Source organism: Eutrema salsugineum, unplaced genomic scaffold (assembly GCF_000478725.1).
Source record: "Eutrema salsugineum unplaced genomic scaffold, Eutsalg1_0 scaffold_14, whole genome shotgun sequence".
NCBI lineage: Eukaryota > Viridiplantae > Streptophyta > Magnoliopsida > Brassicales > Brassicaceae > Eutrema > Eutrema salsugineum.
Window position 1 is genome coordinate 4,371,772 of NW_006256877.1, and position 14,564 is coordinate 4,386,335.

Below are 14,564 nucleotides of genomic sequence, written 5' to 3' on the forward strand. Positions count from 1 at the left end.
GGAGCGGAAAACTGAAATTATATGAAATTGTATTAGCTCATACAATTTAGACAACTACATTTAGAAACACAAAAGAGACAAACTATCATAGATTTAATTTAATATCATGTACCTGGAAGCTTTGACTGTCTCTCTCCTTTCTCTTTCTCTCTCCCTCCCTCTCTTTTTCTTTCTCTCACACACTCTCTCCCTCCATTTACATATCCCTGAAATCATTAACACAATCTCTCTCTCTCTTTCTTTCTCTCTCTCTCTCTCTCTCTCTCTCTCTCTCTCTCTCTCTCTCTCTCTTTTTCCATATATATATATATAGGTATATCTCCCTCCTTCTTTCTTCATTATCGGTCTCCCTCTCTCCTTCCCTACCTTTTCCTAAATTTTATATATCACAAATTCAATATACAAAGAGGAATATCTGAAAGAAAAAAAAAATGGTTTACTTTATTAGCTAACTATCGAAGTAGAATTGACCAAGGTAATTTAAACACAATGCTCGACTAAACGTCCTTCTATACCGTTTAACAGATCTCAACATAATTTAAAACATCTAACTACTCTCAAAATTTGACTTTATATTTAATATGTTGGTATTTTGTATTTGGTGATCCCCCACCATTCACTTTTCTCTTCTTTGTGGGATAAGAATTTATTCACCATGTTGTTCTTTAGTCATAACTTGAAAGTTACTTTCTTTATACCACATATTTTGATTACATTGGGGCATTCCATGGTGCACAGTCTCATACCAACTCACAGAATTAGATAACCGAGAGATTCTAAAGTTCTCAGCTTATATCTCTGATTCTATCTCCATCTTTACCACTGCTTTGACCAAATCATTACTCAGTAAGTTAGAGACAAACCTAGGGACCTCGATTTGACACTGTAAATTCATGATGTATTTGCTGCTTGTAAAATAAAGAGGACTCACATCGGCCAATTGTTATCAGAGCTTACACCAATGAATTTTCATTTTCTCTTGAGTTTACTATGCTTCTCCGCTTCTCGAGTTCCTTTTGTAAACCTAGAGTAATCTTCTTTAAGTAACTTTAAGGTTGTTAACTAAACTATGTGATTCATTATCAGATAATAGTTCTAGAGGGCAAGAAAAAAGGAACTTTAACTTGATTCTCAGAGTTAAAGTCCCAACCTCCAGCAAAACCTGACACCCATCTTGTACACATTAACAGAATCCGTCACCTGACCTTCTGCAGCGCAATACAAGGCACTGACACTCTTAATCGCAAGGTTACCTTAAGGGTTTTTCTCCCACAATGAAAACACAGTCTACACCCAATTCTCTAAATCATCAACTAAATATTCTTTAAAAAATCTTCTTTTTACACATACTCAATTTTTATCTTTATTCTACGTTAATACACAACTAAAAACTTGACTTATTGCTATTTTTTACGCTTTTTCATAATACTATATTATTTTATTAAAATATATGTCAAAAACAAAAGAGATGACCAGTTAATCGAGTTTTGAGTTATTTTATAGTACAAAAAAAACTGGAATGAAACCTATTATACTATCTTTTCATGTAATTCATATTGAATAATATCAATGAAATATACTAAAAATAAAAGTAATTAAAATTTGTTAATTAAATCGGGTATGCTAACTTTGATTTATACATATATAAATTTATATTGAATAATCTTAATAGTTATTAAATTAAATAAAATTTACATATTTATTCTTGTCCATTTCATGTGCTCTTTTTGTATTCTTCATGTTCCTATTCACTCTTCTTTTTTTCATCCTGCACTCTGCCATACACAACTTCAACATATGATCTAGAAAGTTAACATTTAATTGAGTAAAGTCACAATTAATTCAACAATATTCACCACACACATGATCTCGGTACAGAGTCATCTGGAAACAAAAATTTTAGCAACGTTGAAAACGAAACTCTTTCCAAGGATCTTGTATATAGTAATGAAAAAATATATGGATTAAAAAAAAAAGAAATTGTAATATCTAATCTAGTGATTTTAGAAAATTTTAATTCTGAGTAACTCATACATAAATCTGGAAAACATAGAATTTATATAATTTATATAGATATTATTGTTTATTATTAGCTAAATTATGTAGGGAAGATTGAGGAACTATTACAAATTGGCAGAAATAGTAGCATTTACTATAATTTATATAGTTATTATTGTTTATTAGCTAAATTATATTGGGAAGATTGAGAAAATATATGTACCACGTTCGATCAGAACACGTCACAAGTGGACAACTTGGAGAGGTATGATAAGATCATAGCCAATTAGAAGGACATTTGCCATAACTAACGGGCAATGGATAAAGAACACTTGACAAACATCAAACAATTCAATACTTTTGAGAAAATTGCAAACAACATGCAATTCTCGACAGATAAAAGAAGCATTCACATAACTATCGTTACAGTACATCTCTGGTCATTGAGCAAAACCTTGTTTCTTAAGGAGCTTTCTTGCCTTCAATATAATTCTTTGTATGTAATCGTACCCTTTGTCTCCCCAAGTATGATCTGTACAGCACTGTTGAATGCTCCATAAACCATTTCAGGTTTACCCGGAGGACTTACGTCTGCAGAAGTTTTATCAGTTTGGCAACCACTTATCAAGATACTGTTATCCACAAGGAGACCATTGATTGCACCTACATATATAGACCTCTTGCTTGTTCCACACATGCGTCTACATTGCAGGTTTCACATACTCTTCATCATCGTTCAGCTTTTTCTCAAGAAAAATCTGAAGCTAAATACACAATGGCTAAGCCAATAATTTGCACATTATAACTCTCTCTCAAACGGAACATGTTTTGTGTATTAAACATGAAATAAACAGAGAGATCGATTTATAGGACTCCAAGTCTGATTTATCAAGTCGAAACAAACAGAACCCGATCGACCTATCTGTGTAACAAAGAGACCAAAGATAAAGATAGAGAAGAATTCCAAGAACAAAAAATTTCCAATAATTATCCAAAACATGCAGTGATTAATTAAACTTAACTTACAGTTAACATTTGGTGATAAATCCAACATATAGAGATTTATATAATAAGCATCCAGAAAGAAGCTCAACATTTATACTACACCTCCTTAAAGCAGACATATCAAAAACCCATAAAAAAAACAAATAAGAATAACAAAGATACATAGTCAAAAATTTCCAAGATACGAACAAAATCTCTGAAATCATTACTAATTTTTTTAAAAAAACTATCATCATTCCTAAGCTGCAAAATAATAACCAGTATTAAAGGTATAAAAACCAATGTTTGATTAAGAGGAAGATTTAACGGAAAGATATTTAAAATCAATTAGATCACCTAATGACCATGGCTCATGGTATCTTGGTCCCTGAGAAGCTTTTAAGTAAAAGACATAATACATACAAATGAAAACATTATGTGAGAAATCAAAATAATAGTGGTAGTGAATCCTCACTTTTGATGTTTAATGGCCGATCAATGTCGGAAATCGTACTCGCATCTAAAATATGCATGCTTGTACTTGTTCCCTATTAATTGGATATCATACTCGCATACAAAACTTAATTACACCATGGGAGAGTGCATGTTTCTAAAATATGGAAATCCAGTTATGTAGATAAGCATTCAATAAGCAGAAAAGATTTATAAAAATACGGCCACAGTAATCATAACACTCTCTTGAAGATTAAGGGAGTTTTTGTGACCTCATTATTATCCTATACTACCTTTGGACTTGATTACACCTTTGTTATAGAAATGTAGGCTAACGTTCCTTGTTTTCTTTTATTTAAAATGGCTCCAACATATTGGTACATAGCTTTTAAAAGTTGATATATTAAGGTAAAATCCCAATGGTACAAACCATATAGTGTTTTTGTGTTTTCCAACAAAAATTTTCTATTGTTATGCAACTTTAGACTTTCACGATGCCAAAAATTACAACATCTTTAAATCTCGAACACTGGTCTATCAAGTTTTGTGAGTCCAAGTAACTATAAACATATTTTAAAAAATATCATCATGCAAATTAAAATACTTTTTATAGAAAACTTATACAATACATTGATATCATATAATTGATTAGCCAAAGAAGGAAGGACATATGTTTAATCGTTCACACATTGTAATAGTATCCGCTGCAAAAATCTCTAGCAACCAGGAAGGAAAGTGAAAGTTTTGGCTATTCTCATTTGCCTTGGGAACTAAGTCTCCTTGGTATGATACACTGATTAGCAATTACAGAATTGATTTTTCACTTGAACGATAAATTTTGAACAGTTATGAAAAACTTTACTATGTTAATATTTCTTCTGCATTAAACTATAATTTTTTTCTTCTGCAATAGCATGTTTAATCTCTTAAAACAACTGCTTCAAGAAGACTCTCTTTTGAAAAGTAAAAAAAAATTCAAACTTGGGTTCACTTTTCAAGTTTTCACGTTGTTCTTTGCTTCTTCGGCAAGCTTTCTGTTAAGCTAAGGAGCAAAAGTATCAACTGAACAGAGATTCGAAAGATAACTTCACTGGAGAAAATGAATACTTTTCTTTCCCTGCCTGAAAAGTTATATTTCCTCTTTACACACCAAAACAACACATATATATATATACAAACACACACAAACTTTACTCTTTACCATTTATCCATTTTTGACATCCCTTTCCCATATCATAATGCCTCTTTTCTGTTTTAACATTCCTTTCTTCTCCTACGGCTCCCCTTTTTGTCTCTCTTGAGGGACTTCTTCGCCATCACCACCACTTACTTCTCCTTCACGCCCTCCTTTTCGTCCTGCAGCCAGCCACGTCGTCAGAAACCAAGCCTAAAAGAAATGTTGCAGCCATTACAGCTTCTTCGTCTGCGTCTCAGTTTCCTTCACGAAGTGCTGTCACGCCAGATCGGCTTGCGAAACAAAGTAATCAATCTGGTTCTCCTCTAAAGATACCTGAGTCTCTGAGGGCAGAGGAGCAAAAGGTGGGGATGAAAAATAAAATATCAATAGGCATTGAAAAAGAAGCTGGCGAGAATATCAATCCGGTAATAGAAAAACCTATGGCTGCTCGTTCAGAACGAAAAGAAGCAGAAGAAGCTAAGACACAAAGGAAAAATACTGAGGTAGATAAAGTTGCAGTGATAGAAAGGAATTCAAAAACAGCTCAGGAACAGCAGAAGAGAAAAGAAATCGAGAAACTTGCAGTAGGAAAAGAAAAAAATTCCTTCATAAGGACATAAAAGAGAATTCAAAAGCAGCTCAGGAACAACATATAAAAGAGAAAAATTATCGAGAAACTTGTGGTAGAAGAAAAGAAGAAAGTTCTTCGCGAGGACACATAAGAGAATTCAAAAACAATTCAGCAACAACATAAGAGAAAAGAAATTGAGAAATTTGCGATGGAAGAAAAGAAGAAAGTTATTAGCAAGTACATGGAAGAGAACTCAAAAACAGCTCAAGGAACAACATAAGATAAAAGAAACCGAGAAACTTGCGGTGGAAGATAGAAATAGAGCTCTTCAGACAGTGGGTCAAGAAGATGCAACGCGAAGCAAAAATCACATGAGATATTACCGCAGCACCAGAATCCCCGAGAGTGCCAAGAGATCTGTCAGTGAAAAGGATGCAAAACAGAACAGTGTCACAGATAGTGATGACAAAAGGGAAAGATGATAAACAATGCCACATGATCCAAAAATCATAATTCAGATAAAATAAGAACGACACAAACACAAATTTCTTGATTTGAGTTATATATTGCTGCAGCAAACAAAAAATACTAAAACTTATAAAAGAGAGGCAATGACATATAACCCTGATAATAGCTAAACAACCAATATTAGGGCAAAAAACGAACAAAATCATAGTGTAACAAAAAAATATAACCATGAAAATCTCTACCTCTTGCCACTATTTAAGAACACTAAAGCAACCCTCTCCGAAACAGGACACGAACACCTAAAACCTATAAAAAATCAAGATAAGAAAGATGATAATTAAATGAAAAACTATCAAAAAAATCACCAAAGAGACAACCAAAACGGAATCAAAACAGACAAAAGCACAAACCTGTTTCAAACGAAGCACATACCTTGTCAGAAGTGAATAGGCGTTTAAATCTGTCAAAAAACAGAGAAAACATCATATAAGAGCATAACCATGAATAAACCTTCCATCAATCAGTAAGTGAACATAAAAACTAAAAATAAATCACGAAGAGAAAGGTGCAAAACTACTCAATTAGGAATGAACCATAACGGAAAAAAGTACACAACTTCAATATCCTTTTCAGCAGATCAACCTACACTAGAAAAAACACAACATCAAACCAAAAACGATAAGTAAAAATAGAAAAAGTAAGTATCAAAGCGGCGTAAACTACGAAGAAAATAAAAAAAAATATTGCACATGTCCGATTTCAACATAAGTTTAGGTTAAATCAAGACCTTTGAAATTGAAATCAAAAGGTTAAACAAACTAACCTAAAAAGTACGGCTAACGACACTTGCATGAAACCGATAAGCGGAATGAAAAGGAAGAATGCGTTCACAACTTCAGTATCTTTTTCAGAAGAACAGCCTACAATAGAAAAGCAACAACAACATCAAAAAAAAAATATATATTGCATATGAGAAAGTTACACAAGACCAATAAGCTGAATGAAAAGGAAGAATAAGATTGCACTTAAATATCCTTCTCGAAAGATCAGCCTGCATTCACAACTTCAGTATCTTTCTCGAAAGATCACCCTACAATAGAGAAGCAACAACAACATCAAAATAAAGCAAAAGAAAAAAAGCAAGCAAACTAAAAGCAGAAATCAAAACGGCGTAAAACACAAAGAAAACGAAGAAACTATTGCATATGAGTAAGTTTAACCTAGGGTTTTTCTAAAACGATATGGAAGAATGAACATAGGAGACGTATTTATATAGGTGTTCAAACTTAGGGTTTATATTGTTAGGGTTTCGTTTAAGTTACGAAAAATAGTTAATATGGACCGACGACATTCAGATTCACGCTTTTAGGGCCGACGATATTGATATCTTCGAGTTTAATTAAAAAAAATTGGTTAATATTTTCGAAATTAATTTTTCTCATCAAGGGGTAAGAGGTAATTAACCAGCTGAAACTCAATGAGAGGCCTCCATTGCTTATTCTGAACCCGCTTTTAATATATACTAGATTTTAACCCCGGCATCCGCACGGGAATATTTTTTATTGTTTAACGAATTTTGTAATATATATTTGTGTTTTTGAGTTTAGATATAATTATTTTTATAAATATTTTTTTAATAAGTGAAAAAATTGATTTTTGTGTTTAGATATATTTTTATAGTATTAAAATTAATTATGATTATAAAAATATAATTTTAACCTGTCCGCTAATATTAATTCAAAATGAACTATTATAAAAACATAATTCTAACTTTTCCATTCATATTACCGTATAATATAAATATTTGTTAAAAATTTGAGATGTATTAACAGTATTATTTAGCATTATAGTTTTCTAAAATTTAATCAACGAAGGGAGTGTACAACTGGTTTTTCAAACCACATTATAGTGTATGCAATAAATTTTATTTTTTATGTTTTTATTTTGTATGAAAAAATATTTTCAATATATATGTATAATTCAAAATTAGTGATTTTAGTTACCAAAATATTTTTAACCCGATTTTTATATATATTTTTAGTTCTAGGAATTTTAAAAAATATATTTTTAATATTTAATTATACATTTGAATTTTACCTATTATTTTATTATTAATTTGTAAATAAATCATAATCATAAATATATTATATAAACAACATAAATATCATATTATTTACATCATTAGAAATATTTTATATTTCAAATATGACCATTATTTTTCATATGTGAATTATTTTTTTTTTCAAAAATTCTAGATATTTTTGATAAAAATATTTAATAGCATAGAAATTATTTAAATTAGAATCTTTAAATCAAATCTAAATTAATATCTGATTTATTATATTTAATCAAATCAAATCTAAATTACCTATATTTAAGGAACTCTAAAAATATTTAAATTAATAACTAATTTTCGAAATTGAATATAAATAATTATTAAAATTATTTTTAAACACTTAAAAAAAATTAGGAGTGTTTGAAAGCAAGTACTAAATGTGCTTCTTATTAAGGGAAAAACTCCAATCTTATTATTTCCATAAGCAGTGTATATATACATTACATAACTAATGCATCAGAAACCCTAATGGGCCATGAGACATTAACCTGATGGTTAATGGGCCGGTTACTAGAATTCCATTTGTTTATAACATTCCCCTTTGGACAAGGTAACCGTGCCTGTCACAAAACCGGGATCTCTATAATGCGCTGGGGAACGTTGCCTCATTAAAACCTTACCAGGAAAACCCAGTGGGAAAAACCATGGTGAAGGAAAAAGAGTACAACACGCATTACTCCCCCTGGTTTAGGCATCACTGTAGATCTCTAAGTCTACGCATTCCTATCTGATGAATGAGCTTCCGGAGTGTAGAAGTCGGTAATGATTTAGTGAATAGATCGGCTGAATTTTCGCTTGATCGGACTTGCTGAACCTTGACCTGACCATCCTTCTGTAGCTCATGAGTGAAGAAGAATTTGGGCAGAATATGTTTCGTCCGGTCACCTTTGATGTAGCCGTCCTTGAGTTGAGCGATACAAGCTGCATTGTCTTCATACATCACCGTAGGCTCCTTATCTTCGTTCATACCACAATCTGATCGGATATGCTGAGTCATGGACCGCAACCAAACACACTCTCTACTAGCTTCGTGAATGGCCAAGATTTCCGCATGGTTGGATGAGGTAGCGGCAATAGTCTGCTTCATGGATCTCCAAGATATTGCTGTTCCTCCATGCATGAAAACATAACCGGTTTGAGACCGGGCACAGTGCGGATCTGACAAATATCCTGCATCAGCAAAACCAACTAGACCATCCTTGTTATGGTTAGAATAAAATAATCCCAAGTCCTTAGTACCTTGAAGGTATCTAAGGATGTGCTTAATACCGTTCCAGTGCCTTTGAGTTGGACACGAACTAAAGCGAGCTAAGAGGCTCACGGCAAAGCAGATGTCTGGTCTAGTGTGACTAGCCAAGTACATTAATGCTCCTATGGCACTGAGGTATGGCATTTCAGGACCGAGGATTTCTTCATCGTCCTTCTTTGGACCGAATGGATCACTATCCAATCCAAGGCTCCTCACAACCATTGGGCTGGTTAATGGGTGGGCCTGGTCCATATTGAATCTCTTGAGTACCTTTTCAGTGTATGCCAATTGATGCACAAGGATTCCGTCATTGACGTACTCAAGTTGTAATCCCAAACAGAATTTAGTTTTGCCTAGGTCTTTCATTTCAAACTCTGCTTTTAAGCATTCAACTGTTTGGGCGATTTCACCAGATGTTCCGAGGATGTTCAAGTCATCCACGTATACTGCTATGATTACAAATCCTTTGTTTTGATATTTTCTGATGAAGATGCATGGACTGATCGGATCGTTTTCGTAGCCTTCTCTGATGAGATATTCGCTTAACCGGTTATACCACATACGTCCGCTTTGTTTCAGTCCATATAAGGATTTGTTCAGCCTAATGCAGTGTTTATCACGAGATGCATGCTTATCTTTGAGCTCAATACCATCTGGTAATCTCATATAGATTTCACTGTCCAGTGGTCCATAAAGATATGCGGTTACAACATCCATTAACCGCAAATCTAAGTTTTCTCTTATGGCCAGACTTATGAGGAATCGAAATGTAGTTGCATCCACCACTGGAGAATAAGTCTCCTCATAATCGATTCCGGGTCTCTGTGAGAATCCTTGTGCTACAAGGCGTGCCTTGTATCTAACGACTTCGCCGAGTTCGTTTCTTTTACGCACAAAGACCCATTTGTTTCCCACTGGTTTAACATCGAATGGTGTCCTTAAGATCGGACCAAACACATTCCGTTTCTTTAAACTATTCAACTCCACGTTTATGGCTTCTTTCCATTTCAGCCAATCTGATCTACGAGTGCACTCAATTATAGACGTGGGTTCTAGATCCTCTTGCGTGTGCGCAATCTCAAGTGCTACCTTGTATGCAAAAGTTTCATTGATGTCGACATCTTTTCTGTTCCATAGAGAACCGAATATGATATAATTGATTGAGATCTCATTATTATCAATCCCTTCAGAACCTTGAGTTTTGGCGTCCCAAACCTCTTGAGATGGTTCGATAGGGTAAGTATCAGCTGAGGCTGTATCCGTGTTCTCTTGAATCCCGGTTTCAATCATTGCACATTTCTTTGATTTCCGGGGATTCTTATCTTTGGAACCTGGTGGTCTGCCACGTTTCTTACGTGCGTCAGACTCTGTAGCAACTTGACTTTTCCCTGAGGGGACATCTATTCGTACTGGTGCATTACAAGCTGGTATGTACGATTTGGTAACTTTGTTCGGGTCAGCAAAGGAATCTGGCAATTGATTAGCTAGCTTTTGTAAATGTATAATTCTTTGGACCTCTGAATCACATTCTAGAGTCTGAGGATCTTGCCATTGTGTGGATGTTTGATTCCATGAAAGTTCTTTTACCAGCTTGTCTGTCTCACCACCTAATCTAGGATATACCGATTCATCAAATCGGCAATCTGCATATCTGGCTTTAAACAGATCTCCTGTAGTTGGCTCGAGATATTTTATGATGGTGGGAGAATCAAAACCAACATATATTCCCATCCTCCTTTGAGGTCCCATTTTAGTCCTCTGTGGTGGTGCCATGGGTACATAGACTGAACACCCAAATGTTTTAATATGGGAGACGTCTGGCTCATGACCCGTTAGCAATTGGGATGGTGAATATTTGTGCTCACTAGATGGTCGTATGCGTATTAGTTCAGCGGCATGTAAGACTGTGTGTCCCCAAGCTGAGACCGGGAGTTGTGACCTCATGAGTAATGGTCTAGCAACCCATTGAATTCGTTTAATGAGGGATTCAGCTAATCCATTTTGTGTATGGACATGTGGAACGGGATGTTCAACACTTACCCCCATGGACATACAATATTCATTAAACGCTTGGGAAGTGAATTCACCAGCATTATCAAGACGTATAGTCTTTAATGGGAAGTCTGGAAAATGGGTTCGTAATCTGATGATTTGGGCCAATAACCTAGCAAAAGCCTGGTTCCTAGAAGAGAGCAGACAGACATGCGACCAGCGGGTCGATGCGTCAATGAGGACCATGAAATATCTGAATGTCCCACAAGGTGGGTGAATTGGTCCACATATGTCTCCTTGGATTCTTTCCAGAAAGTTCAAGGTCTCTTTAGGCACTTTGACTGGTGAAGGTCGGGTAATCAGTTTCCCTTGTGAGCAAGCTGTGCACTTGAGGTGCTGAGGGAAAATACCATTTGGTTTAAGGCTGTGCCCTTTAGAATTCTGGACTAATTTACGCATCATGTTCGCACCGGGATGACCCAGGCGATCATGCCAAATAGTGTAATCTAAAAACCATGCTTTGATAGCAGCATTAGCCTCAATCATACTGACTTTAGCATGGTAAATGCCAGTAGATACGGCGGGTATAGTTTCAAAAACTTGTTTATGGCCATTTATCATTTTAGTGATAATTAAAAACTCTTTGTTCCCTTCATCTTGAGTTTCGATATGGAAACCATTCAATCTTATGTCTTTGAAACTCAATAGGTTTCTCTTAGAACTGAGTGAGTATAAGGCATCAGAGATGTCTAGATATGTGCCATTTGATAACAACACATTAGCTTGGCCATGGCCCTCTATTAGGCTCGAACTATCCGCTATAGTGCTAATGTTTGCGGTTTTGATTACTAAATTTATGAAGTGATTCTTGTCTTTTAGAATGGTGTGGCTCGATCCACTATTCACAATGATATCCATATTGTCTTGCATATCTTTTCGCCAAATGGATTTCTGACCGGCTTATGATCTGGGAGCTAAAGACCACAGATATCTACTGGAAACTCCTGAGAATGATGGCCAGAAGGGAGGACGAACAGCTGCTACAATGGAGGAACCACCGCTTGGAAAGAATCATCCGCTAAGGTGGGACAGCGCCGATTGTTTTGAGTCTTGAGGGCGCGTCTGGTGTCGGATTGAGGAGCGGTTTTCACCACTAGATTCTTCTCTTCCAGGGCTTCAAAATGATATGTAGATTGCCTTCTAACTCCTTGTATTTTGAGAGATATGATCGTTTGAAGTTGAGCTTTGTGCTGATAACGTATTAAGGGAAAAACTCCAATCTTATTATTTCCATAAGCAGTGTATATATACATTACATAACTAATGCATCAGAAACCCTAATGGGCCATAAGACATTAACCTGATGGTTAATGGGCCGGTTACTAGAAGTCCATTTGTTTATAACACTTCTGTTTTAATATAATAGATGATGGAGACAAAGTGTATGAAGTTAATTAACTTCCCCTTTAATTAAAAATCCAACGTAATTATCAAAACGCACCGTTGTTCAATTCCATCCAATCAAAATGATTAGCCACACCGTAGACTTTACCGTACCTTAGCGTAACCCAAGAGTAGCAGACAAACATATTTTCCCACTTATATAGAAAACAATCAGAAAAAGAAAGAAACAAAAATTAGGAAACATAGCAGATTTGCTTCTTCTTGAGCCATTCTTTGCATGCATTTTCCTCATCTTCTTCATTCCTTTGCGAAGTTCAAAATTTTCTCTCTGGGTATTGTTGGAAACAGCTGTGTTACTTGAAATGTTGATCCTTTTCTGCTTTTCTTCTTCTTATTTACAGAAAATTTGCGCTCTTGCTCAAGCAAAACCCTAATTAGTGTATTCTCGATTCTACTCAAAGTCGGTACTTTTAAGGTTTTCCGAAGCTCTTGGTCCTCTGGGAAAGATAAGATTGATGTAAACAAAGGTGAGATCTTTCGCATTGTAGGAATTTTCCTTCCCTTTTCCTGGGAAAATCATGGTCTTTTAATTGCTACTAATGCCTAAAATCTACTTCAGGAATAGAAATTGATGTTATTTCCTCGTATTGGTGCTAGATTCTTTATATGGTTGCATTATAATATCTGTGTATTTGTAGTGAGGAATGTATAGATATTGGTTTATTGGTTTTGGTTTTGGTTTGTGGGAATCTTTAAAGGCCCTATTTTTAGATTATTTAGGTTGACCAAGAAAACGAATTTGATTCCTTAAGATTGCATAGCCGTTCATTTATAAAGAATCCATCTTTGATCATATGCAATTCTAATCTCTGGCTCATGATTTGGTCAATTTACCAATTAGTTAATGCATTTTGTTTTGCTTTATTTAATGCATTTGTTCAATGAAGATTACATTGCGGTTATGTAGTGTTTTAAGTTTTGTGGTCTACTGTATGATATGTCTTGTCTAAAGTTTGGAAAATTAACGTTTTTTTTTTTCTCTCTTCTTGGTTCTTGCTAGGCTTAGAGAATGATAATAGCAAAACAATACCGTTGCATTCACTCGGCAACTTGTCATTGCACGAAAGGACATCTTAGCGAAGAAGTATTGTTCCTTACCGTTCAGCATCTAAACTGGAACCCTAATGTAATCGCCACTCTATCTTGCGTCTGTAAATGGTTTGATGATCTCGCTAAGCGTTTACTATGGAAAGAGTTCTGCAGAGCCAGAGCACCAAAGATGGTGTGTGATCTCCAATCTAGTGGCAGCCACAGTGTTGATGGTAGTTGGAGAGCACTTGGGAAGCTTTTGATTTACTGCTCAGGTTCAAGCAAAGGTGGACTCTTTAACGATGTTCAAATCCCTGGTCATTTTGTTCACAGGACTCGTTTCTCTAGAACATCAGGAAGGAGCTTCCTTCCTCCACAATGCCGAACAGATGACATTCTATATGTTTCTGATCCTTGTGAACATCTGGATCAAGGAGAAGATGGTGATTTGGGATTCTTCCGTGGGATTTTCAAATCGTTTTCAATGTCAAAGGTGAGGAAGTTACTTATTAGGAAAGGGACATCGTTTCATCCCACAGAAGTTTGTCCTTATTGCAAAGCTAAGCTGTGGAGTATGCTTCAGGCCAAAATGATACCACAAAGTGCTAGCTGTAGATTGGGGGCTTATGAAGATAGCATTGAGTATTATGTTTGTCTCAATGGACATATGCTTGGAGTTTGCACACTCTTGCCCTTGTCCGATTCTGAGGGAGCATCCGAGCTTCAGTGACGATATGAGTTTTTCAGAAAATGCTTGAAGCTGTGGTTAGATGTTATGATCTCATCTCTCTGTTTCTTTCTGCTGGTGAAATTGTTGTTGCTGGACTTTGGGATCATCACTTTGCATAAAGGTGGTCTGAAGTGTATCATAAGCTGAAGTTGTGCAGGGTTCGACAAGAATAGCTAGCAATTTCAGATTCACATATTCTCAAACTATCATTGTTGTGCAAACCAATTTGTTGTTACAGTGATTGTATATGTATGAACATCATTTATTTCTGCTAAATTTATGTTAATTTGACCCCAAAAAACTAGTAATCTCTTCTTTGAGTGTCTTCTCCAC

At 35.1% G+C, this 14,564-nt stretch overlaps 1 protein-coding gene across 1 annotated transcript; it reads left to right on the forward strand.

The window, feature by feature from the left end:
• Positions 1–12,626: 12,626 nt before the first annotated feature.
• On the forward strand, positions 12,627–14,521 carry LOC18022592 (EID1-like F-box protein 2). The gene is made up of 2 exons (XM_006405574.2): positions 12,627–12,939; positions 13,473–14,521. The coding sequence occupies exon 2, from the start codon at positions 13,482–13,484 to the stop codon at positions 14,229–14,231; it is 750 nt and encodes a 249-aa protein (XP_006405637.1). The 5' UTR covers positions 12,627–12,939; positions 13,473–13,481; the 3' UTR covers positions 14,232–14,521.
• The last annotated feature ends 43 nt before the right edge of the window (positions 14,522–14,564 follow it).